Source organism: Theropithecus gelada, chromosome 7b (assembly GCF_003255815.1).
Source record: "Theropithecus gelada isolate Dixy chromosome 7b, Tgel_1.0, whole genome shotgun sequence".
In the NCBI taxonomy this organism is placed as follows: Eukaryota; Metazoa; Chordata; class Mammalia; order Primates; family Cercopithecidae; genus Theropithecus; species Theropithecus gelada.
In genome coordinates this window covers 69,950,252-69,973,282 of record NC_037675.1, presented here as the reverse complement: position 1 = coordinate 69,973,282, position 23,031 = coordinate 69,950,252, and the positions used below count along the sequence as shown (strand labels likewise).

Genomic DNA, 23,031 nt, shown 5'->3' with positions numbered 1-23,031 from the left:
TTCCCTGAGTATGCTTCCTCCTGGCTGTGAGTTCCTGGAGGAGGAATGACAGCTAACACATTTCTGAATCCTTGGTCTTAAGCATGGTATTTGGTTCATGGACATACAAGGTGTCTAGTAGACATCTGTTAAACGGACGCATGCATGAATGAGGTTTGAGTTGGTGTGCTGTGCTTGGTCTCACAATGGTATCAGCAGGAAGCTTCACTTCATCATCATCAATAATAAAAAGGTAAGGCTTAAGGAGTTCCTACTGATACCACCTCTTTATGTAGAAGTAGCTTTTTCTTCTTGGGAAGCTACTTGTACTTGAGAATTTAGATTTAAAATCAGACCGAGACTGCCATGGGTGTCTAGGATGGCCGTCTGTTTTTCTAAGCCGGTCCCTACTTTAGCAAATCCCAGGAGCTGAAGCCATAGGATCTTCATTTACTCTGTTGGGTTTGTGCCCCCGAGATACAGCCCTTTCCATTTCAGCATCAATCATTTGAAAAGTAAACATCTCACCTTCTTGTGACCTGGCAAGGATAGAGTAGACTTCTCTCCGTCAGGGTCAATTTACATGTGTCTTTTTTTTTTTTTTTTAGTTTTAGTTTAGGTTTGGAGGGTACATGTGAAGGTTTGTTACATAGGTACACTTGTGTCACAGGGGTTTGCTGAACAGATTATTTCATCACCCAGGTATTAAGCCCAGTACCCAATAGTTACCTTTTCTGCTTCTCTCCCTCCTCTTCTCCCTTCTCCCACCCTCCACCTGTGAGTAGACCCTAGTGTTTGATGTTTCCTTCGTGTTCATAAGTTCTTATCATTTAACTCCCACTTATAAGTGAGAACATGTGGTATTTGGCTTTCTGTTCTTGCATTAGTTTCATAAGGATAATGGCCTCCAGCTCCAACCATGTTCCTGCAAGAGACATGATCTTGTTCTTTTTTATGGCTGCATAGTATTCCATAGTGTATGAAGTCTTAATAAGGGCAGGGGTGGTGGGAGTCTCATTTTATAGGGAAAATGTTCCTTGGCTGGTCCTTCCTTCCCTGCTCTCTATCCTGTCATCCTCAATGTCCCCTAACAACCAGGAGTGGATGGCAGTAAACAATTTCAGTGTTGGGACTGAGCTGGCCACGCCCCTCTGGGTATGGTTCCCCCAGACAGTGCACAGCTCCTGGCCTAGCCTCAGTTTATTTCTCTGCTGTGGGAGAGCATGGGCCCCATCCTCAGATTGCCACTTCCAGATTATGCCTTTAAGAGGAGGAGTAAAAAATTCCAGGAACAGGCTTCATGTCAATGACAGTAGCTGGCTAATTCCTTCTGAGAAAATGGAAACCTTGGTCTCCTGATGTGTGCAATGACAGGCACAAGAGGAATTTTCCAACACAACAAGGGAACGAATTTTCTAAGGACAAGCTGGCCGAGAAAAGGCGCCATCTGACCGTGAACCAGAATTAGGTAACGTGGCACCCTTGGAGCAGCAGAGGTGACCGGCTGGAACAGTCGGTCAGGAGGACAGCTGCACTCCCCACCACCTTCTGGGTATGTTGCCAAGGTCTGCCCCTGACAGGATTAGTGACTTCAGGACAGCTGGAACATTCGCAGTGCCGTTTCCTTATGGTGGGAAGAGACATGATCTTGACTCTGCTTCTGTAGGAGGTGGTGATGAGGAGTAGCTGAAAGCTAGATAGGTTCTTTAAAACCTGTGACAGAAATGGCGTGTGCCAGGCCTACCTGTTTTAAAGGAGCTTTTACAGCAGCTGTTTCCTTCTATGAACTCATTTATTACTCCCTTCATCCACTCATTGGGCATTACTCTATGGGGAACACGGTCCTATGAACCAGACAAAAAAAGCCGAATTGTCTTCGTCCCGTAGTTTTGTTCTTCCCGATTCCCTTCATCATCCTTCCATAAAAGGAGAAGGGCCATTGTTCTCCCCAGCCCCTTTCTTTCTTGTCACATTTGCTTTAAAAAAAAAAAAAAAAAAAAAAATATATATATATATATATATATATAAAAATTGGCATTTATTTATTTATCTATTTATTATACTTTAAGTTCTAGGGTACATGTGCACAACGTGCAGGTTTGTTACAAATGCATACATGTGCCATGTTGGTGTGCTGCACCCATTAACTCGTCATTTACCTTAGGTATATCTCCTAAGCGATCCTCTCCCCTCCAGACTCTGAGCTTAGGGTGCTGTGAAAAGGCCTAGGAGAAGGGATGAATCTCCCCCATGGTTGAAAACTCAATGAGCAGCTGTCAAGGTTTATAACTGTCCTCCATGAACCCCTGGAACCCTACTAGGACGCCTTGGAGATGCTCATTACTGATTATTTAAAAAAAAAAGTTTTGGTGTGATTAATTCCCAGTGCCAGGTAGAAACAAAACCTTTCCAAAACTGTTACTGTCAGGGAGAAATTCACCCTGGTGATGTTGTTTAGGATATCAGATACTCTTTGCCTCTTGCCCTGTAAGTATCTGTTGTGGAAAGGACTGAAGAATTTGAATCTCCAAAATAAAATGGAGAATAGACATGGGATAAGAAACAGGAAACACATCTGCTGGACTCTCAGATAATCTTTTTTTCTTAATGTATTTTTCCCTGATTTAGGAAAATGCATGTTAATGGGAGGAAATTTGGGAAAAAAAAAATTCCAAAAAAGAAATAAAAGTCAAGTATAATCTTATTGCCCAGAGATAGCACTGTTAACATTTTTATACATATTTTTCCAGTTAAAAATGCACATAATACTTTTTTCTTACAGAACTGCTACATGGTATGCATATTGCTTTATAATCTGTTTTTGCTCTTTAATAATGTGGTGTGAACACTTTCCCATGAGATTAAGCCTTCTTCTGACACATAATTTTAATGACTACCTAGTATTCCATCATATAGATGTTAATTTAACTAATACCATATGGTCGAACATTTAGGTTGTGTCCATTTTTTTACTAGTATAAATAACACGATGTAGACACTGGGGAGACTGACTCAGGCTGCTCCCTTGTTCTGGTCATAAGTCACTTAGTCCTTCCTTAAAAGCTATTGGTCATTTGATGGGCCAGACAGACTTCACAACCCTTGCTCCAAACACAAGGACAAATTTAATCTATTCAAGCTAGGAGTGGCCTTGGATGTTCTCTTAATTCCACAGAAACACTCAGTTATACTCAAGACAGTTATACTCAATTCATTTGTTCATAGATGCATTATTTCAGACCAAACAGCCTCCCTTGACTGATTTCCCTTTGGCCCTGGCCATCTTTTCTACAAGGCAGGCAAGCTTATTGTAACAGCAAAGGAAGCGAAACGCCTTTAGCAAGGTAAACCTGCAGGAGCAACTGGCAGCATGTATTCCAGGGTGAATCATGTTTAAATTATCTTCCATGTTTAGGATTTTCCATGTAAGTGTTCTGCTCCATCAGAGTGGATAATTGGGAGGGAAAAGAATAAACGTTTCAGCGCTCCTAGCATGCTGAGACTTTTACCGAAACGCTGTGCTGCTTCTAGGCAGAGGGGAAGGCATCCGCTCAGGAGCACTGAGTAAATACTCAGTGGAGAAATTGGGGCAAAATCTAGGCTGCTGGACCCTAGTTTGTCTCAGCCTCAAGAAACTCAAGCTGCCACAGTGGTGGCGGGGTGCCTTAGTTCACCTCCTGTTTCCACATCCCTGGTCCTTTATGGCAGCAGCAAGCCAGGGAGAAAATGTACTCTCTGGTAGAGGGCATGGGCTGTGTGCCTGGGACATTTGGTCTGGGGAAGGGTACCTGAGCAGGTCACCTGTCACTCCATTGCCCCCTTTCTCATTCTTGTGGCTCTACATACATCTCCAGCGGCCATTGGATGAGATTGCTAAGGACAAAATTCTCATTGGAATGGCAAAGTCTCACGCCTGTAATGCTAGCGCTTTGGGAGGCTGAGGTGGGTGGATCTCCTGAGGCCAGGAGTTGGAGATCAGCCTGGGCAACGTCATGAGACCCCACCTCTACAAAAAATTAAAAAATTAACTGAGCATGGTGGCACACCTGTAGTCCTAGCTGCTCAGGAGCCTGAGGTGGGAGGATTGCTGGAGCCCAGTTCAGTTCAGCTTGGGTGACAGAGCAAGATATTGTCTCTAAGAGAGAGAGAGAAAAAAAAGAAAGTCAAAGTCTAGGCCCTTTTGCCTTTCTCTGAGGCCCTGAGCCTACTGAAGAGGATGATTGAGGAAGACCTGATGGAGAGAGAGTTCAAGGGGTATGGCATAGGAATGTACATAATGGTAGATATGTGCAAAAGAATGTGGGTGGGGAAGAAACATTCGCGTGTGCACACACAAATTCTCTCTCTCTTGCTCTGTCTCTCTTTTCCTTTCTCTCTCTCTCTCCCCCACCGCCTCACTCACTCATAGCTTAATGGGGTTTCTGGGAGAGGAAATTGTGGTCTCAAATGCACATGAAAAGTCCTGGAACAAGCTCTCAAAAGCGCACGGGGGTGGGGAGCAGGGCGGGTGGGGGAAATCACAAGACTGCCCTTAGGCAAACATTTTTGTCCCACCTCTCTTTTCAGCTGTCCTAACGTGTCATCAGACACCCCTGCCCAGCCTGACAGGCCCACATACACAAACAAAGTGCCCCAGTGAGCCATTCCTTTCCCAAGCCGCTGAGGGGTCTTCTGGGAGTTGGAAAGGATTCTTTCTGAGCTGATCTGGCACTGGCTGATGAGCTCAGCTGTCTCCTCTTCTAGGAAAGATTTACTGCAACAGAGCATGGCTGCCTTCCATCCCCCTCCCCAGCCGTCTTTCTTCCAAGCCAGAGACTGAGGTTGGGGAGTTGACAGAGGGAATGCTGGGAACAGATCAATATTTCTTCCCTGGGTGATTCAGGGGCTGCACAGACAGTGGGAGACTCTCCTTGTGCCTATAATTAGATAACAGTGGCATCACTATAAATGCCAGCCCTGAAACATTCCCCACTTCCAGCCAGCTCAGGTGCCAGGCACCTGCATCTTGGCCTCTGGAGACTAAGAAGGAAGGGCCCCGTGTCCATTTGCCAACCTTTTATACTAATGATGTGAAGTCCCTCTTGTCCCATTGGATTTCATCTCTCCCTCCCATCAAACCACCTGCAGAGACAGGCCCTAATCAGTTCCTACTACAATTTTCTTCCCTCTGCCACTGGGACAACTTGGCCCCTACCTGCAGCTTCTGCCCCCTCAGCATCAAAGGGCCCGAGGATCATTGGCTGGTGAGAGCTTGAGAGCCCACCAGAGAGCCCACCGTGGGCCCGGTCCTGTTCCAAGGGCTTCTCACATATTAACTCATTTAGCCCTTAGAACAATTCCATGAGCCGGGCAGTTATTATTCTTGTTTTCTAGATGAGGCTACTGAAACCCAGAGAGGTTCATTAACTTGCCCAAGGTCTCACAGCTACAGAATGGAAGATCTGAACTTAGCAGCCTAGCTCTGGAGTCCTGCCCTCGAGGCCATGCTGTGGGCAGGAGTAAAACAGTTCCACTTCAGCCAGCGCTTGCTGCTGGCCCAGTACTGACCTGGGGCCTCAGTCTGAGAACAGAACTCTGTCTTGCTTCTGTGCCTAGGTTCCTTCTCTAGAGACCTGGTATGTTCCACTTTCTAGGATATCTTAGGATGCAGGATTCCAACTGTCCCTCATTTCAAGTTCTGGAACCCCACCCTGAGCCCATTCTGATGGCCATGGCCATGGACCTTGATGTTAGATCTCAGACCATAAGAATGACATATCACTCAGTCCCATATCCCACGCACAGCCAAGAGCACAGTGCCGTGCACACACAGGAGCTGTTCAAATCACATTTGCTGAAGGGAATCAATGCCAAAATGCTCTGTGCCTCAGTTTCCTCATGTACACAATGAGGCAATAAGAATATATCCAGAGTTTTGTAAGAACGAATTAAGTGAATCTATGTCTGGCGTGTGGCCAGTGAACAGTAGGGGCTGGCAGTTACCATTACTGATATAGTGGTCACTTCTATGACACACGGCAGAAGAACTTTGAGCTCTTGGATTCTAATCCTGGCCCTGGCACGTCTCAGATCTATCTTTGGCAATTGAACCAAGTTTTTTCCCATGCTTGCTTTTCCGTTTGAAAAGTTGCACAGTGATACTTGTACCTCACAGAGATTTTGAGAATTATGAGATAATATGTGCAAAGTACTGTACCTGGCCCAGAAAAATATCTCAACAAATGATAGCAAAAATTATTAGTATTATGATTGTTATTATTTTAAAACCGGGATGCATATGCTTACAACATTTGGGGTTACTCAGTATTCTTCCTGTGACAGACTCCTCTCTTCGATACACACACACACACACACACCATTGCACATACCTTTGTACCTCCCTGCTCACATTTATGGTGCAATGAGGACATCTGGGGTTTCAGCCCTAGCTGCAGGGGAGGGGCTTTAGGAGCTTGCATTCGTGGAAAGTGTCCATTCCCCCACTCCTAATACTGAGGGGACACAGTATCACAGCCATCTGGAAGAAATGGCTTGACCAGATCCTTCAGGGAATAGGGCTGTCAGAGGACAGGGAGGGTGTGCTTCTCTTTGACCACCTACAAGTCACCTGCCTCCTGAGTGTGTGCCCAGCTCCACACAGTCCTAGGTGGTGAGACAGTTTCCCAGGGCTTCATTTCTCCAGCAGGGTCCAGAAGTGAAAGGAGAGAAGAGGAGTGATAGTAGGACTTTGTGGCCCATCCAGGTGGCCGGCTAATCACTTCCACATCCCAGGGGCTCAGCACTGCACATCCAGTGGCTGTTCCAGATCCCTAAAGATCTCCCCAGGCCCGCCAGAGCGCCACATGGTAGCAGGACCCCACCACTCCTTAGCAACAGGGTGAGAGATCCTTGTTGCAGCTGGTTGTGGGGAACCCTTTCATTTTCACTCACAAAAATGAAAAGAAGCAACTCCGCCACCCCACTGGCCACACACACACAGGCGGCCTGGCTCTGGCAAGGTGCAGATGCCCAGGGAAGAAGCGCATCAGACCCATCAGGCTCCTCAGGTTGATTTGATTTGAATCATCGGAAGGATGTCGATTATGATAGCATCATATGGCTGTTTCTTGAGAAGCACCCATAGCATCCATGTTGGGGGTGTGTATTTGGAAGGGATTTATTTACAGATGGAAAAGTCAATGAGGTGGCTCCCCTGTTTGTCTTTATTAATGAATCTGTGACAAGTAAAGCAAACAGAAGAGGTGTCCTCAAGTCTCTAGCATGGCTGTTGTTCAGCGCATCCAGAGTTCCTGGCAGAACCCGGCATGGAGGACAGTCACTCTTCTTGCTCCTACTTCTGGGACTTCTTCCAGCTTCCGTTTCCCACTGTCCCTGTCTATGTCACTATGCCACTGGGGACCCAACTCACTCTACTGTTGCTGTCTTCTCCAACCAGCCTCCCTTAACCCACTGGGGGAAAAGATGCTCCACCTCAGCCACCAAAACATAAACGAAGAAAAACTGGAGTTTTAATTTGTTTAAATAGGAAGGAGTGAAGAAAAGAGTCACTGGTGAGATGCACAAGGCCAAACCATCAGAATGAGGTTGGGCAGAGCAGGAAGGGGAGGGAAGGGGAGGGGTCCGTGGCTGCCTGGCCCATCTCAGGTAGGGGCAGTCACCTGGTGAGAACTTCATGGTGCCATCTATAAAGGCCCCTCCGTGGTGAGAGTGTTGAAGAGGAGACATTCTAGAGGGGCCACTCTGCCCCGCCACCCATGGTCAGCATTGGGTGGATCATGGGCAGATAAAGTAGTGGACGGTTAGCTGAATTATGAAAATGCTGTAACAGGTGAGTCGGCATCATCACCCTCCTAGGAAGAAGGGCTGCAGAGTCACAGAGAATTTGAGGTTGGATGGCCTCTTGTGGGTAATGGGTCTAACCCCAGTTAAGGCAGCCAGGTGGTGTCAACATTTAAGATTCCAGGTAGATTTATTTATACCCGCAGTAAGAAGTTCAGTTCCAGTCCTCAGGCTTAGGAGGTAATAAAGAGGCCCCAGCCCCAGGCACCTGTGCCATAGATAGACTAAAAGCTGAAGACCTGACATTGCCAGGTTTGCTTTGCTCTGGGAACCAGACTGATGGGACAGGCAACCCCCAATGCTGCGGGGGAGGTGACTGGGAACACCCTGCCATGCTGGCAAGCTGGGGGCAGTTACAGATGTAGATCCAAGGGGTGGCCAGACTGGTTTCAAGCCTGCTTGTGGAAAACTGGTTCTTTTTTTTAAAAAAACAGCTGTCAACTTGGCCCCCTGAGCCTGGGTAGACTGGCTGGCCAGGCAGAGCTTGAAGAGATGCATGGCAATTGCAGTCTCAGCTCTCACTCCATCAGTCAGCCCAAACCTCCTTGGAAGCACAGAGGCAGACTGGTGAGTTAGTGAGGCTCTTCACATCTTGCTGGAGGCCGAGGCCAGCACTAGTTTTTGGAATCAGCAACTGGGTGACACCCCAGTCGGCTGCTCAGGGTGACCTGTGTGAGGCTAGGCAGAGGATGAATGTGAAGTGTGGGGTGGAGGCAGGGAGGAAGACTTTGAAATGGGCTGGGTCTGAAGTGGCAATAAATGTCAGTGCAACATTAAGAAATACACACCACGGGTACGATCTGAATGCATATGGAATGTGTGTGTTTGTGTGTGTGTATATGTCTGTGTGAGCTAACACAGACATTCCCAGCTTGATGAGCTAACGAAAAAGCCAAAAACTGAAAATGGGAGGGGGGAAAAAGCCCTTTCTATCCCTGTAACCATTAGAAAGAAAATAAAGTCCAAATTGCGTTCAGGGCTGCTGGGACAGAGGAAGAGAGGCAAGAATGGAAAAAACAGGCCATAAAGATGCCAGGGCTCCTTAAGCAGAAACATCTGTGGAAGTCATAAGACTAGGGGCCTGGCCAGGCTTCTAACAAACCCAGGAAGAGGAAAGTCTGTACGGGATCAGGACTACCCTCATCTGCCCTGTGCAGGGCCCCTGGGACCAGCATACGTGCAGAGGAGATACCCTCTCCAGGGCTCAGCCAAGGCCTGGTTTCTAGCAGCAGAGAAAGGGAGAGGGAGGAAGAGACGTTCCTGGGTCGGGAGAGGCCTGTGGCAGTCATGGGGGCAGTGATGTGACAGCCATTTTGAGTGTGTATTTATTTAAAGCTTTAACTCACTGAGGTAGCCTGGTGAGCCACATGTCTCAACTCCTGCAGCTAAAGAAAAAAAAAGTGAAGGCGGGGGGCGGGGGAGGGGAGGGTCAGTTGCTGACCTGCACAGGAATGGGTGGCTATGCTCGCTGTTTGCAAATGTAGGCCAACAGAGGCCAGCTGTTCAAGGCTCACCTCTTCTAATGACTACGAAAATGGCAGCTACCATTTATTGACTCTATTCCACTCTCTGTACCATGTTCCTTGTAAGTATGACGTTACGTAATCCGCCAGTAATTCTGTTATCCCCAGAATGGGTGGAGATGTGCATGTCTGTCTTCAAGGAGATTCTCATATTAGCATTATCATCCTAGGAGGAAACTGAGGCTTAGAGAGGTTAAGGGACTTGTCCCAGGTCACCCAACCAGTACCTGGGAGCTGACCTGCTCTCCTTTCCTCTACAAAACTAACTTGAAAAGCAGCTTTAACCAAGCCTCATTGGGAAAGCAGCTTTGCAAAATCAGCCCAGCATTTATGGAGAAGTTAAGGTCCCTGCAGACCCTTGTGGCTTGTCCATCCCTGTGTTCCATTACATTAGCCTGGGAAAGCAGGAGGGGACTGTAGTGACAGAACACACCAACACCAAACAAAGAAAAGTGGGTTAAAACTCCAACCCCTATAACAATGAGAGAATCCTACTGTCTCTCAAAGAAACTCACAGACGGTGAAAGAAATGAAATCCAGACGGGATCCTACTCGCTTGTCGGAACCGCCAAGGAGCCATTTATCCATTATGAAAGTCACATGTTGTATCTCCTCTTCCTGGAATGCCCCTGTCCCCAGACCTGACCCTGCCAGACCGCATTCATTCAGTTCCTTCACCCACAGTGATCTATTCTACACGAGGAATCTTGGTCTCTCTGGGGGCACTCTGGATCTTAATTTCACATGGGGGTAGCTGGAAGGAAAAGCTATCACTGTTGGTTCTAGGGTTCGTGGTCAGGGGACTAAAAGTCCCCCCAGAAAATAAAAAAGTGACATAGCAAGAGGACGGACTGAAGCTGCATCTCCTAGGTAGTTGCCTTGGGGAAATAAAGGATTTTGATCCCGGAGCAGTCATCTCTGTGCTGCTAACACTGACTAGGGTAGGAGCTTGCTGGTACCAGGCCGAGCCTCACATCAGCCCTTTAGAATAGGTTACATCATCTCTGCTGCAAAGGGGAGGAAACCAAAGCTCAGAGAGGGAGCTTACTTACCTAAAGTCACATATTACTGAGTGACAAAGCTGGCATTAGGAATCCACAAGGCTGGGATGAATGCACCCATATGTTCTTTCCTGTGCTCCACTCTGCCTCAAGCTCGAATGTGCCTGTGTTTGCTGGCCAGCTTGTTAAAACCCATTCTGATTCAGTAGGGTCTGAGATTCTGCTTCTGTAACAAGCTCCCAGGTGATGCTCTTGCTGCAGGTTCCAGGCCCGCCCTTTGAGGAGCGAGGATCTATACCATGCCGCCCTTTTAAATGCACCATGTCTGCCATTTGGGCTGGCATTTCTCTGTCTCTTCAATGCAGCTTTCCCACCAGAATGCCAGAACTGACCAAAAGCCACACTGTGCAGCCCAGTCAGCTATGCTATGTACCCAATTATTGTAAATCTTACTCTTCCCTATGACTTGGCTGAGTGTTAAAAACCCGGCATCAGCCTTGGGTAACAAAGGCTGGCGGAGGCCTGCCTCGGTGCCGCTCAGAAGCTATGGAGGAGGAAGCTGCTCTGTGGGACTGGGGTAGGACTTGATACGGTTCTGGATCTCGGGCGGGATGGATGTGCTGAAGTCTCTCTCATATGGCCTCTCCCACAAGCTGACGGGAATTTCCTGCTCAGACCAGCAGAGGAATTAGGGGTTTGCTTCTTCAGGGCCAAGCTCAGTGGGAAAAGTAGGAGCAAGCAAGAAAGCAAGGAGCTGCCTTTGTGTGAGCCCAGCTGTCTTGGGTTCCTGGTTCTGCTCCATTTATAGCTGGGGGAGGGATCTTCTCCAGCTCATAATTACAGCCTGAGATTCTGCATTTTCCCAGGGCTTGCTCAAAGGCTCTGAGTACAAATCTTTCAAGAGGGCTGGGGTGATCTGCATTCCACAGAAAGGAGGGGCTGGGAGAGGCTGGAGCTCAGGTTTGCTTTCCAGCACAAAGACAAGCTAGAAAGACAACCAGAAAACCCAACCCCAACCTCTGCCGTGCTCTGACCACTCTCCCCCTCTTTTGCATGGACAGAGGGATTCCTTCTTTCAAGACACTACCGAGCGCCCCTTATGCGCAGGCACTGTGCTGGACACTGACATATAGCAGACAGCAGGATCCCTGGCTGCTGGCCCCAGGAGCTCAAAGCTGGAAGGAGCCAACTTTTTTTTTTTTTTTTTTTTTTTCATACAGAGTTTTGTTCTTGTTGCCCAGGCGGGAGTACAATGGTGTGATCTCGGCTCACTGCAACGGCACGACCTCAACTCACTGCAACCTCCACCTCCTGGGTTCAAGTGATTCTCCTGCCTCAGCCTTCCAAGTAGCTGGGATTACAAGTGTCCGCCACCACGCCCAGCTAATTTTTGTATTTTTAGTGGAGATGGGGTTTCACCATGTTAGCCAGGCTGGTCTCAAACTCCTGACCTCAGGTGATCCACCCACCTCAGCCTCCCAAAGTGCTGGGATTACAGGGCTGAAACACCGCGCCCGCCATGGAAGGAGTCAACTTTTAAAGGGGGTGACTGGATTCCCATGGGGTACGTGCTGAGAATGGGAGTGTCTGTGAAGCCGAGTTAACGTGTTCTGTGCACATTCCCTACCTGGCTGCGCTGATCATGACACCTGGCCCTCCTCTTTGGACCCACTCACCTGCTCTCACACTGCTTTGCCAACATGGGTCTCCCTTTACTCCCTGGCCTGCCCCCACCTCCCCTGACATCACCCTTTAGAATCCATTGGACACCTTGGTTAAAACCAGAGGAACACATGGGCTTGCATTTCCATGGGCATCTGGAACCGATCGGCACAAGGGCCGGTGAGGTTCTTGGGCGCGCTGCAAATGTTTGCCTTGGTCAAAAATAAAGGTGTGTGGAGGGGAAAGGTCAGGTCAGGCAGGGAGGAGACAAGAATCAAGGCTGGGTGTGCACCGTGGAAGACTGAGCTGGGGAGTTGCTACAGGTCCATCTGGTTACTTGAGGCTCATGACTGCCCAGCTCTGAACAGTCCTCAGGGTGAATCACTGCCCTCGGAACAGGACTATCGCAGCTCTGCCTCTCCATGCCAGCCTCGGAGAGTTCTGATTGCAGTTTTTCACTCCTCTTTAATTATCTTCTCTTCCATAGCTAGGAGGTGATGGGGGTAAGAGGAGGGGAGGCTGGAGGAAGACTGATTGCAGCTGATTCACTATGAAACGCAAGGCGTAACGCGCCGTAGATGCTTTGCAGGGCCTCGATGAGATCTGCAGCAGATGAGCCGTTGCCTTGGCGATGCTAATGAAAAGCAGGCTTCAGAGAGGTCCAAGAACCCCTGTGGGCTGAGTTATCTCCCCCCGCTGCAGCTCTCCTTGCCTCCCCACCAACAGCCTCAGATCAAACTCCCCGAATATTTATAAAATCTCTACCAGAAACAGAGAAAGTCAGCCGCCCAGCCAGGCGTCTGCCCACGTCTTTCCGGAGCTGCTCGGGTGACACTCTCCAACGTGGCTCATTATTCTGTTTTTCTTCCTTGCAGTGAGCAGGACAACCAGAGAGAGAGAGAGTAGGGGGAGAAAAAAATGTTTGCTCTGCCCTGTTCCAGCTGATTTTGACTTGGGGAATTTACTTAGCATTTATGGGCCTTACCTGGGACAGGTCATCCTGTCCCCAGCCCCTCCCTACCCTTCTGCCCTCTAGTTTGTTGCTCGCTTTATCCCACCTTTGTTAAAGATGGGCTCTGACTTAGAGCCTGTATGGCTATTCCTTGGTTGCTTGTTTAGCCCATCAGCCTCCTGCCTGGGGCTCCTCGTCAGCCCCTGGGAAAGTCCAAGGGGAGACTCGCTAAGAAGCTCTCTGCACTTCCACAATGGAGATGCGAGGGATGATGGGGATGGGCAGTAAAAGAAGCTGGCCTCCCTGCCATGGTGAAGCAGGAATTGGGCTTATTCCCTCTGAAGAAAAGGGAGTTCCTGAAATTCCCCATGGGGAGACAGCAGGGAATCAAGGCTGGTCTGAGAAAATCTAGGTGACCACCACCTTTTTTTGCCTGCTGGTTATTAAAATGCAAAGAACTTAAAAAACAGAGTATACAGAAGTGGGATGCACCTCTTTGGGTTGTGTCCTGCCAGAAAATGGGAAGGCTCCATTTGCCCAGTTGAGTATATCCCAAGAATGCCCTTCCTGATCGCCACATCCTATGGGTGATGCAGACTTCTATGTAGAGAGGCATCAAGAGCTTGTGGCAAGTCCTGGATTGGGCTAAGAGGGTTGAATGTATTGAGTGTAATGCTCAGCTCTGCCAAACCCTGAGGGCTTAGCCTGGCAAGTTACAAAACCTTCCTCTCTCTCAGTTTCCTCATCTTCAGAAAATGAGCATGGGACTAGGTAGTCTTTAAGACCTCTTCTAGTTCGATGATTCCTCAATAACAATGGAAGAAAAAGGCCGGGCGCGGTGGCTCAAGCCTCTAATCCCAGCATTTTGGGAGGCCGAGACGGGCGGATCACGAGGTCAGGAGATCGAGACCACCCTGGCTAATACGGTGAAACTCCGTCTCTACTAAAAAATACAAAAAACTAGCCAGGCGACGAGGCGGGCGCCTGTAGTCCCAGCTACTTGGGAGGCTGAGGCAGGAGAATGGCGTAAACCCGGGAGGCGGAGCTTGCAGTGAGCTGAGATCTGGCCACTGCACTCCAGCCTGGGCGACAGAGCCAGACTCCGTCTAAAAAAAAAAAAAAAAAAAAAAAGGAAGAAAAAAATTGCCATATGGTATAAAGTACTAACATGAACAGAATTCATGGGCCAAATGTGGGGTCCAGGTGGTAAACAATACAAGTGATAAAGCAGGAGAAGAATCGATGGAAGTGTTGGGAACCTTTCATGGAGGTGAAACCTCAAGTCACCTTGAAGGACGAAAGAGATTTGGACAGAAATAAGAACAGCTGGGTAGGTGCAGATGAGCAGATGCTGGGAGTAGGCAAGGAGCGCAGTGGCACAGGTGAGCTGGCTGGAGGTGAGGAAACACTGGGAGGTAAGGTTCTATAAGGAAGGCTGATCGGGCTGGGAGGGCAGTGCTACGGGAGCATGAGCATTAGAGAGAAGCAAAGAGGCTTTCTCGATTGTAATAGCTCCTGCTTCCTTAAGATTAATGAAACTGCTTTGAGTGACTCCCACCAACACCCTGGCTATAAGAGGTGGAAGGAAACCAGATCAGTAACAAGATTAGGACGCTCGGCCATTGGCTCCTGTGGCCCCAAGGAGGTCGTAGGTCCCGGCAGCTGAGGGATCTGACTCTCCAGAGACATGTCCTTTTGTCACCTTTCTGCCAAGGAGGCCAGCCAAGTGGCACAGGCTGGTGGGGATTAGAGTCAGGGAGTGTGAGAGGAGGAAAACAAGCCCTCCACTGTGTCAGGAGCATGAGACAGTGACACCTGAATGACCCTGAGGCACGAGGTGTTGGGCAGAAACCCAGCCCCGGCATGGGGGGTGGGGGGACGCCTGGGCATCTGGAGGACTCTTCTAGGAAACCTCTAAAGCTCCTTCCTCTGGTTTTCATTGGCTAAGCTCACCCCTGCCAGGCCTTCATCTGGTGACTGGAGTGGCCTGTGCTGTGGCCCACACATTAGGGAGTCTGTTCTGGCTTACCTCCAGCCGTGGATGAAGTGTCCACAGGTTAAAGGAACATGGCCCCCAAGACCCACACATGTCCTGCTATTGGACATTGGACCGTGCCTTTTGCACTCTGATCCTCGAGTTCCCTAGTCAGTTCCCTGAGCCTAAGCCCAAGGCCAAGGTGTGGGTGGACCACATCACCGGTGTGCACACCCATAGGCCTCAGGTGGTGACCAGGGGTGGCTTGAGGGCACTGCGGAGCTTGGACATGCGAGCTGAGTGCCCACACATGTGTGCTCAAGGCCCTTCCTAGTGCTAAATTGAGCCAGGGTCTGAAACCAGCCCAGGCGGGCTCCCCCCAGGTCACCACATTCCAGTGTGGAATTCTGAGGGGTCCACGGGTTCTAAATTCAAGCTTGGCCTTCACCATATCCAGAAGGTGCATTTGTCAAGGCAAGAGGAGAGAACATATTCTATGTAATAGTTTGTTAACTTGATTTGTAACTTTCAAATATTTGGACATATAAAAGCTGGTCTACGTTGTACCCTTACCTGGACCCCCAAAAAGTATGTGGGGGAGTCTCTATTTCCTAAACTCATTTTACAGCTTCTCCACCCACTTACATCACTATTAGGGGATCACCCTGTCTCTGAAGAGCGTCACCCCTTTCTGGCAGGTCTGCAGTTGCTGTAGACAAACCTGTTGGGTAAAGCCAATGGACATGAGGCCTTAGTGAGCCACAGCACCTGCCACCACCAGCTGAGGCCCGACATTTATTTTTAAATTTTTTTTATTTTTTATTATACTTTAAGTTCTGGGATACATGTGCAGAATGTGCAGGTTTGTTACATAGGTATACACTTGCCATGGTTGTTTGCTACACCCATCAACCTGCCATCTACATTAGGTTTTTCTCCTAATGCTAACCCCCCCAGCCCCCCACCCGCTGACAGGCCCTGGTGTGTGATGTTCCCCTCCCTGTGCCCATGAGTTATTGTTCAACTACTGCTTATGAGTGAGGACATGTGGTGTCTGGTTTTCTCTTGTGTCACTTTGCTGAGAATGATGGTTTCCAGCTTCATCTATGTCCCTGCAAAGGACATGAACTCATCCTTTTTTATGGCTGCATACTATTCCATAGCGTATATGTGCCACATTTTCTTTATCCAGTCTATCATTGATGGGCATTTGGGTTGATTCCAAGTCTTTGCTATTGTGAACAGTGCCACAATAAACATATGTGTGCATGTGTCTTTATAGTAGAATGATTTATAATCCTTTGGGTACATATCAAGTAATGGGATTGCTGGGTCAAATGGTATCTCTGGTTCTGGATCCTTGAGTAATTGCCACAGTGTCTTCCACAATGGTTGGACTAATTTACACTCCCATCAACAGTGTAAAAGCGTTCCTATTTCTCCCATCCTCTCCAGCATCTGTTGTTTCCCAACTTCTTAATGATTGCCGTTCTTACTGGCATGAGACGGTATCTCATTGTGGTTTTGATTCGCATTTCTCTAATGACCAGTGATGATGAGCTTTTTTTCATGTTTTTTGGACACATAAATGTCTTCTTTTGAGAAGAGTTTGTTCATATCCTTTGCCCACTTTTTGATGGGGTTGTTTTTTTCTTGTAAATTAGTTTAAGTTCTTTGTAGATTCTGGATATTAGCCCTTTGTCAGATGGATAGATTGCAAAAATTTTCTCCCATTCTGTAGGTTGCCTGTTCACTCTTATGATAGTTTCTTTTGCTGTGCAGAAGCTCTTTAGTTTAATTGGATCCCATTTGTCAATTTTGACTTTTGTTGCCATTGCTGTTGGTGTTTTAGTCATGAAGTCTTTGCCCATGCTTATGTCCTGAATGGTATTGCCTAGGGTTTCTTCTAGGGTTTTTAATGGTTTTAGGTCTTACGTGTAAGTCTTTAATTTATCTTGAGTTAATTTTTGTATAAGGTGTAAGGAAGGGGTCCAGTTTCAGTTTTCTGCATATGGCTAGCCAGTTTTCCCAACACCATTTATTAAAGAGGGAATCCTTTCCCCATTGCTTACTTTTGTCAGGTTTGTCAAAAATCAGATGGTTGTAGATGTGTAGTGTTATTTCTGAGGCCTCTGTTCTGTTCCATTTGTCTATATATCTGTTTTGGTACCAGTACCATGCTGTTTTGGGTACTGTAGCCTTGTAGTATAGTTTAAAGTCAGGTAGTGTGATGCCTCCAGCTTTGTTCTTTTTGCTAAGGATTGTCTTGGCTACATGGGCTCTTTTTTGGTTCCATATGAAATTTAAAGTAGTTTTTTTCTAATTTTGTGAAGAAAGTCAATAGTAGCTGGATGGGGATAGCATTGAATCTACAAATTACTTGGGGCAGTATGAGGCCCGACATTTCTTTCCAGGTGCCAAAGCCTCTCTGCTGTGCCTTCCCTCAGACTGCTTGTTGTACAGATGCTCCTTGACTTACGATGAGATTACATCCAGATAAATGCAGGGTGAGCTGGAAATACCACAGGTGAAAATGCACTGAATCCACCTAACCTCCTGAGCATTACAGCTGAGCCTAGCCCACCTTCAGTACACTTGGAACACTTCCACAGCCCAGAGCTGGGCAACATCACCTAGCAGCACAGCATGCTATAGGGCATTGGCTCTTTACCTTCCTGACCAGCTGGCTGATCAGGAGCCATGGCTCACGCCACCACCCAGCATCACAGGAGAGTGTGGTGCTGCTTTCTACTGAGTGCCTATCACTTTTGCACCATCATAAAGTTGAAAAATCACAACTAGGGGACCGTCTTTACTTTGAATGCTCTCCTCCTATCCTGTCTTAAAGGCAGATTACTTAATAAAGAAAGCCTGAGAGCCTGGTCAAAGGTAATCTATCCCTTCTCCTAAAAATATCCTAAATTACAGTTGCAATTCTATTATATTAATAAAAGTAATTAATACTTATGAAAAAAACTGAATCTCACAGGAGGGAAGAAAGTGAAAAGCAGGAGCTCCCTCAGCCTCCTGAGCCCCAGCCGCCCTTCTCCAGAGATGACCGCCAAAGCACAGCTGCCATGTCCCCGCCCCGTGTGGAATTGGCCTGTGCACATACAAGGCTATACTGTGCTGAGGCTCCCATCTGTTCCTTGAGATCTCCAAGGGAAAAAGAGAGGTTACAACAGAATCTTGGGGAAATGGGGCTGGTTGGATGGGTCTGAGAGAGGAAAATAACTGAAAGGGAAGAAGAGAGTCATGGCCACCCAGGGAGGGGACAGTGGGAGGTGTGGGCAGGCGTGTGCACCTAGGATGGTGGGGGTTCAAGAAGGGCTACAGCTAAGAACAAAATCAGTGGAGGTGACTGAGGAACAGCTGAGTGGAGCAGCAGGGGCAGAATAAAGCCCACGTGTATAACAGTGTCTCTTCCATGCGGGTCACTGTCCCAAACACTTCCCACTCAGTGACTCACTTCATCTTGCCCAGAGTGCCCATTTGCAGATGAGGAAGCGGAGGTGCCGAGCACTAAGTAGTCCAAGGTCACACAGCTACTCAAAGGCAGGACAGGCCTCCTCCAAGGTCACATAGCTACTCAAAGGCAGGATAGGCCTCCTCCAAGGTCACATAGCTACTCAAAGGCAGGATAGGCCTCCTCCAAGGTCACATAGCTACTCAAAGGCAGGATAGGCCTCCTCCAAGGTCACACAGCTACTCAAAGGCAGGACAGACCTCCAACCCCAGGATACCCGCCGTATGCTAAGCTCTGAGATCAGGCCAAACCACAGCTGGCCACGGCGCAAGCAGGAGGCGAGGAGGTGGGGCAGAGTGGCAGGCCTCCCTGACAAGGCTTACACTGAGAGAAACTTCCAGAAGATGGAGGAGAGAAAATACACTGAAAGAGGAAATGAGGGGGAACCGGGAGCCCAGGCCCTGTTTTGTCCTGGGATAGTGGGAGCCAGCAGGGGTCTCAGGGCAGGTAGGGAGGATGGCTGCTCTGGAGGAAAGCAGTGCTTCACAGGCAGCACCCTTCGAAGCTCCATGCTGGCACTGCAGGCCCTTCCCTTTCCTGTCCCCCACCTCCACTTGCGGGCACCGCCCCCTCCCACACCTTCTCCTTCTGGGCAGATCTCAGGGCCCTTGCTTGACTGGGCCTGGGTTGGAGACAAGGAGGCATCTGCCACACTGAGTCCCTGCCTCAGCCTCGGTGCAGCCGACAGTGGGGGCACAATGCCTGTGAACCCCATGACCATTTTCTCTCTTCCATTTTCTTTCCTGGGCACTCTGACAGTGGGGCAGCCAGTCTCCTTGGAAGGAACATGGGTGGGGAACAGAAACTGGGGTTGTAAGGTGTGCCCCACGCACCAGGCCCAACTCTCTCCAGGTTGATTTGGGGGCTGCCGGGGTGTTTAGGAAACATGCAAATGGGCTGCCAGGTAAAATACAGACTACCCAACACAATCTGGATTTCAGGCAAGCATGGAATCATTTTTCGGTACACGTATGGCTCAAATATTTTATAAAATACACTTATACTAAAAAATTATTCATTGTTCATCTGAAATTCAAATTTAAATGAGTGTTTTCTATTTTTATTTGCAACATCTGGCACTCTGTCTTCAAACACAAACACCCAGCCTGCCTCCCTGGACTTGGTCAAAGAGAAGCTCAGGCTGGTGCTATGCCTTTCATCTGGTGCACCTACATTACATTCTGTGCTCCAGGAATAGAATAAATCTCTGAGCTCCCTCAATTCACTGTCTGAGAAGTTAGGAGGTCCCTCCTCTGGATCTCCATGGGTAGTAATGGAGGGGAGGGAGAGAGGAGTTTGGTGATTTGAAAGCAGCTGGACAAAGGACTTGAAACAGAATACTAGGTGCTTCTGGGAGGTCCCTAGAAGCAGAAGTAACTTGCCTGTAGACCCTTGAATTTTCAAGGTGAGTCAGTCCATGTGTGCAAAGGAAAATTGGTGGTGGCCTCACCAACATGGAGAGTCAAGAGAGCCGAATCTGGCATCAGTGACTGCCAGGAGACCCTTCTGGGCCCTACTGTGTGTTCTACGTCTTTACTCTGCACAGAACCATGGAAGGGGTCAGAGTAGAGGCTACTGAGGGTGGATGGGTAAGGCCAAGGTCTGCACAGTGAGCTAGAGGGAAAGCAAGCCTATGACCCAGCCCCCTGAACCCTTGATACTTCCAGAGAGCTAGGTCTTGGGAAGGTCAAATAACACACCCATTAGCCATCCCTCGAGCAAGCTCTGTTCCTTTGTCTTGTCACCTCTCTCTCTGCCACGTGTTAGAAGGCATATGGATCTGGGCAGGGTGCCTGAGTCCAGACCACTTTCCCTGAAATTCCCTTCTGGATTTCGGGCTTCACCCTCCTGTGATCTATTCCTTCCAACTTGGCCTCCTTTATATCATTATGAGGGCCCTTTGCCTGTGAATCAATATATCCTTCAAGGAGAGAGGTTATCTAAAGACATTCAGGACCTGGGCCTCGGGTGTGAAGCATTGTCTGTTGTCTCTTTGCTTTATACTAATTGCATAGGAAGTCATGTATGAGGTGGGCCACAGATTCTGAAACCTCCCTGAAAGCTGCCGTGTCATATCATCCATGGAGGGAAAAATTACTTTCTTTCTCCTTTTTTTGTTTTTGTTTTTTTTTTTTTGAGATGGAGTTTCCCTCTTGTTGCCCAAGTTGGAGTGCAATGGTGCGATCGGCTCACTGCAACTTCCGCCTCCCGGGTTCAAGTGATTCTCTTGCCTCAGCCTCCTGAGTAGCTGGGATTACAGGTGCATGCCACCATGCCCGGCCAATTTTTTGTATTTTTAGTAAAAAAGGGGTTTCACCATGTTAGCCAGGCTGGTCTTGAACTGCTGACCTCAAGTGATCTGCCCACCTCAGCCTCCCAAAGTGCTAGGATTACAGGCATGAGCCGCCACACCCGGCCATTACATTCTTTATCTTTGCTTTTCTTTGCTTTCACTTCTGTTAGCAACGAGTTCCAACAGCCATTGCCACATAGTGTTGCATAGGCAGCAACGTGTTTGACAATGTGCTGTTGATAAGCACACACCACAGAATCAGGAAGAACAGTAAGTATTTCAGGAATTTGCCTGATGGAAATGACTCAAGTCTGGGACCAGCTTGAAGTCCTACAAAGCAGTAGGGACACCCACTATTCTCCCTGATTTGAACCTACCCTTGAGGACCTGTCTGACTTCATTCATTCATTCATTTAATAAGTACTTATTAAGCACGTACACCATGGCAGGCAGGATTCTAAGTGCTGGGGATACAACTTTGAGAAAATAGACCAAGTCCCTGCCTTTAATTCTGTGTGTGTGTGTGTGTGTGTGTGTGTGTAAGATAAACACAAATGTATCTGGTAACAATAAATGCTATATAGAAAAATAAAGCAGGGGGCTGGGCACGGTGGCTCACGCCTGTAATCCCAGCACTTTGGGAGGCCGTGGTGGGCAGATCATGAGGTCCAGAGTGGGATCCAGGCTCAGTTGTGAGGAAGGTCTGGAGTGAAGGGTGCATGTTGAACCCTGGCTCATGGCTTGTGATTGAGAACACCATGCAATGACCAGCCTAGGATTCTATTTTTTTCTTTTTATGTAAAATTAGATGAATAATGAGTAAAAGCACATGAATAATAATTTTACATTTGACTGTGGAAGCATCTAGACTAAAGGAGAGAGAGAGGGTTGTTCTTGGTTATTCCTTTTTGAGGCTGGGCCTTCATCTTCAAAACCTTCATCTTCAAAATGATTAAAATTGTAGACAAGGCCACAGTATGAGAAGGGTCCAGTGGCCTGGCTTTAGTTTTCCTACAGAGGGGCAGCCAGTTCCTTGGGTTTCCATGAACTCAAAACATGCAAACCCAGCATTGCCTCCCAACTCTCTCCCGGACCCATGTGTCTCCTTTTGAGTTACAGTAATAATGGAGATCAACTGGGAACTCTGCTTTTAGGCTAAAGGTCAAGACCAGAAGAGACTTGGAACCAAACTGGAAATTCTGCTTCCTTCTCCATAACTCCCTGTCAGCTTGTAAGCACCTTCTGTTCATCCAAGTTTTGGAGAAGACATTGGTCTTGCGTTCTGACACAGACCCTGGCCTCCCAAGCTTGCTTCCCAGGGAATTTCAGCAAACCACAAACAGAATGGTCCTGTTGGTTCCTCCTTTATCTAGCATTTTTTTCCTAAATAAAACACAATGAAATATTTTCTCTTGATCTTGAAATATTTGCACACTGGGACCTACTGTGGAAGATCCCAAGGTAACACAAAGTTCAGCAAAGAGTATAGACTCTGAGTCAAGAGGTGGAGCACCCAAGGCAGGTTTACCTCTGACCCCTTCCTTACTTATGTCACGCCCCTGCGTGAGTCCAAACCATTTCTTGCCTCCAGCGCAGCCAAATGACAGAGGTCGGAAGGATACCACTGATCTGATTGTTAAGAGGCAAAGATGACTCCTACCCTAGAAGCTCTAAAGTAACAAGGCCTGGGTCCTTCCCTGAGAATCTTTCCCTGCATCCCCCAGGGTGGGCATGCCTGGGTGCTTTAGCATCTCTGTCTGGAAACAAGACTCATTCCTCGCTAAGTGCCGTGGAAAGGCTGCCAAGACACTTTCCCTAGAACAAGGGTTTTAAGCTTTATGCATCCTCAACCTTCTAGTGAGGGGCTTTACTTCTCATTCCCCAAAGCCTCAAGGTCCATTGGGTTGGGGGTGGCAGGCAGGTCTGCAATGGTAACAATCCTAATCTCGAAATGGAGGAAGGTGTCCCCTGTTCTTATTTTTTTCCATTGGCCTTCTCCCTTCAGGTTCATTCTCTTCCCTTTGCTGCCCTGCTCTGTGACCCCTGGGGCTGAGTGCTAGGAGCTGAATCACCAGCTTCCTCTGCCTCTGGCTTCCTTTTATGTCTGGCCAATGTGAGGTACAGGTAGGAGGCTGGAGGCCAGAAGGGTGTCTCTTCCCCTGCTCCCTCTTTGCTCTGATGCTTGGCTACGGCAGGGACTGTGGCCCTTGGGACCACTACTCCCACCAGGTGGCCACCCCTATGCTTCCAACACTCACCAGGCCCCAGTCACACCATTTCC

General features: G+C 48.2%; 1 protein-coding gene across 4 annotated transcripts in view; it reads right to left on the bottom strand.

Moving 5' to 3' along the window:
- The window catches only part of RAD51B (RAD51 paralog B), an 848,991-nt gene that overhangs the window by 87,729 nt on the left and 738,231 nt on the right, over positions 1 to 23,031 (bottom strand). The window contains exon 11 of one of the 4 annotated variants that reach the window (XM_025392663.1): positions 2,663 to 4,114. The exons of the other annotated variants lie outside the window; for them this stretch is intronic. Within the exon in view, the coding sequence (XP_025248448.1) occupies positions 3,996 to 4,114 (119 nt within the window). The 3' untranslated portion in view covers positions 2,663 to 3,995. Of the gene's footprint in view, positions 1 to 2,662; positions 4,115 to 23,031 lie in introns of those variants that run through there. 4 annotated transcript variants of the gene reach the window in all.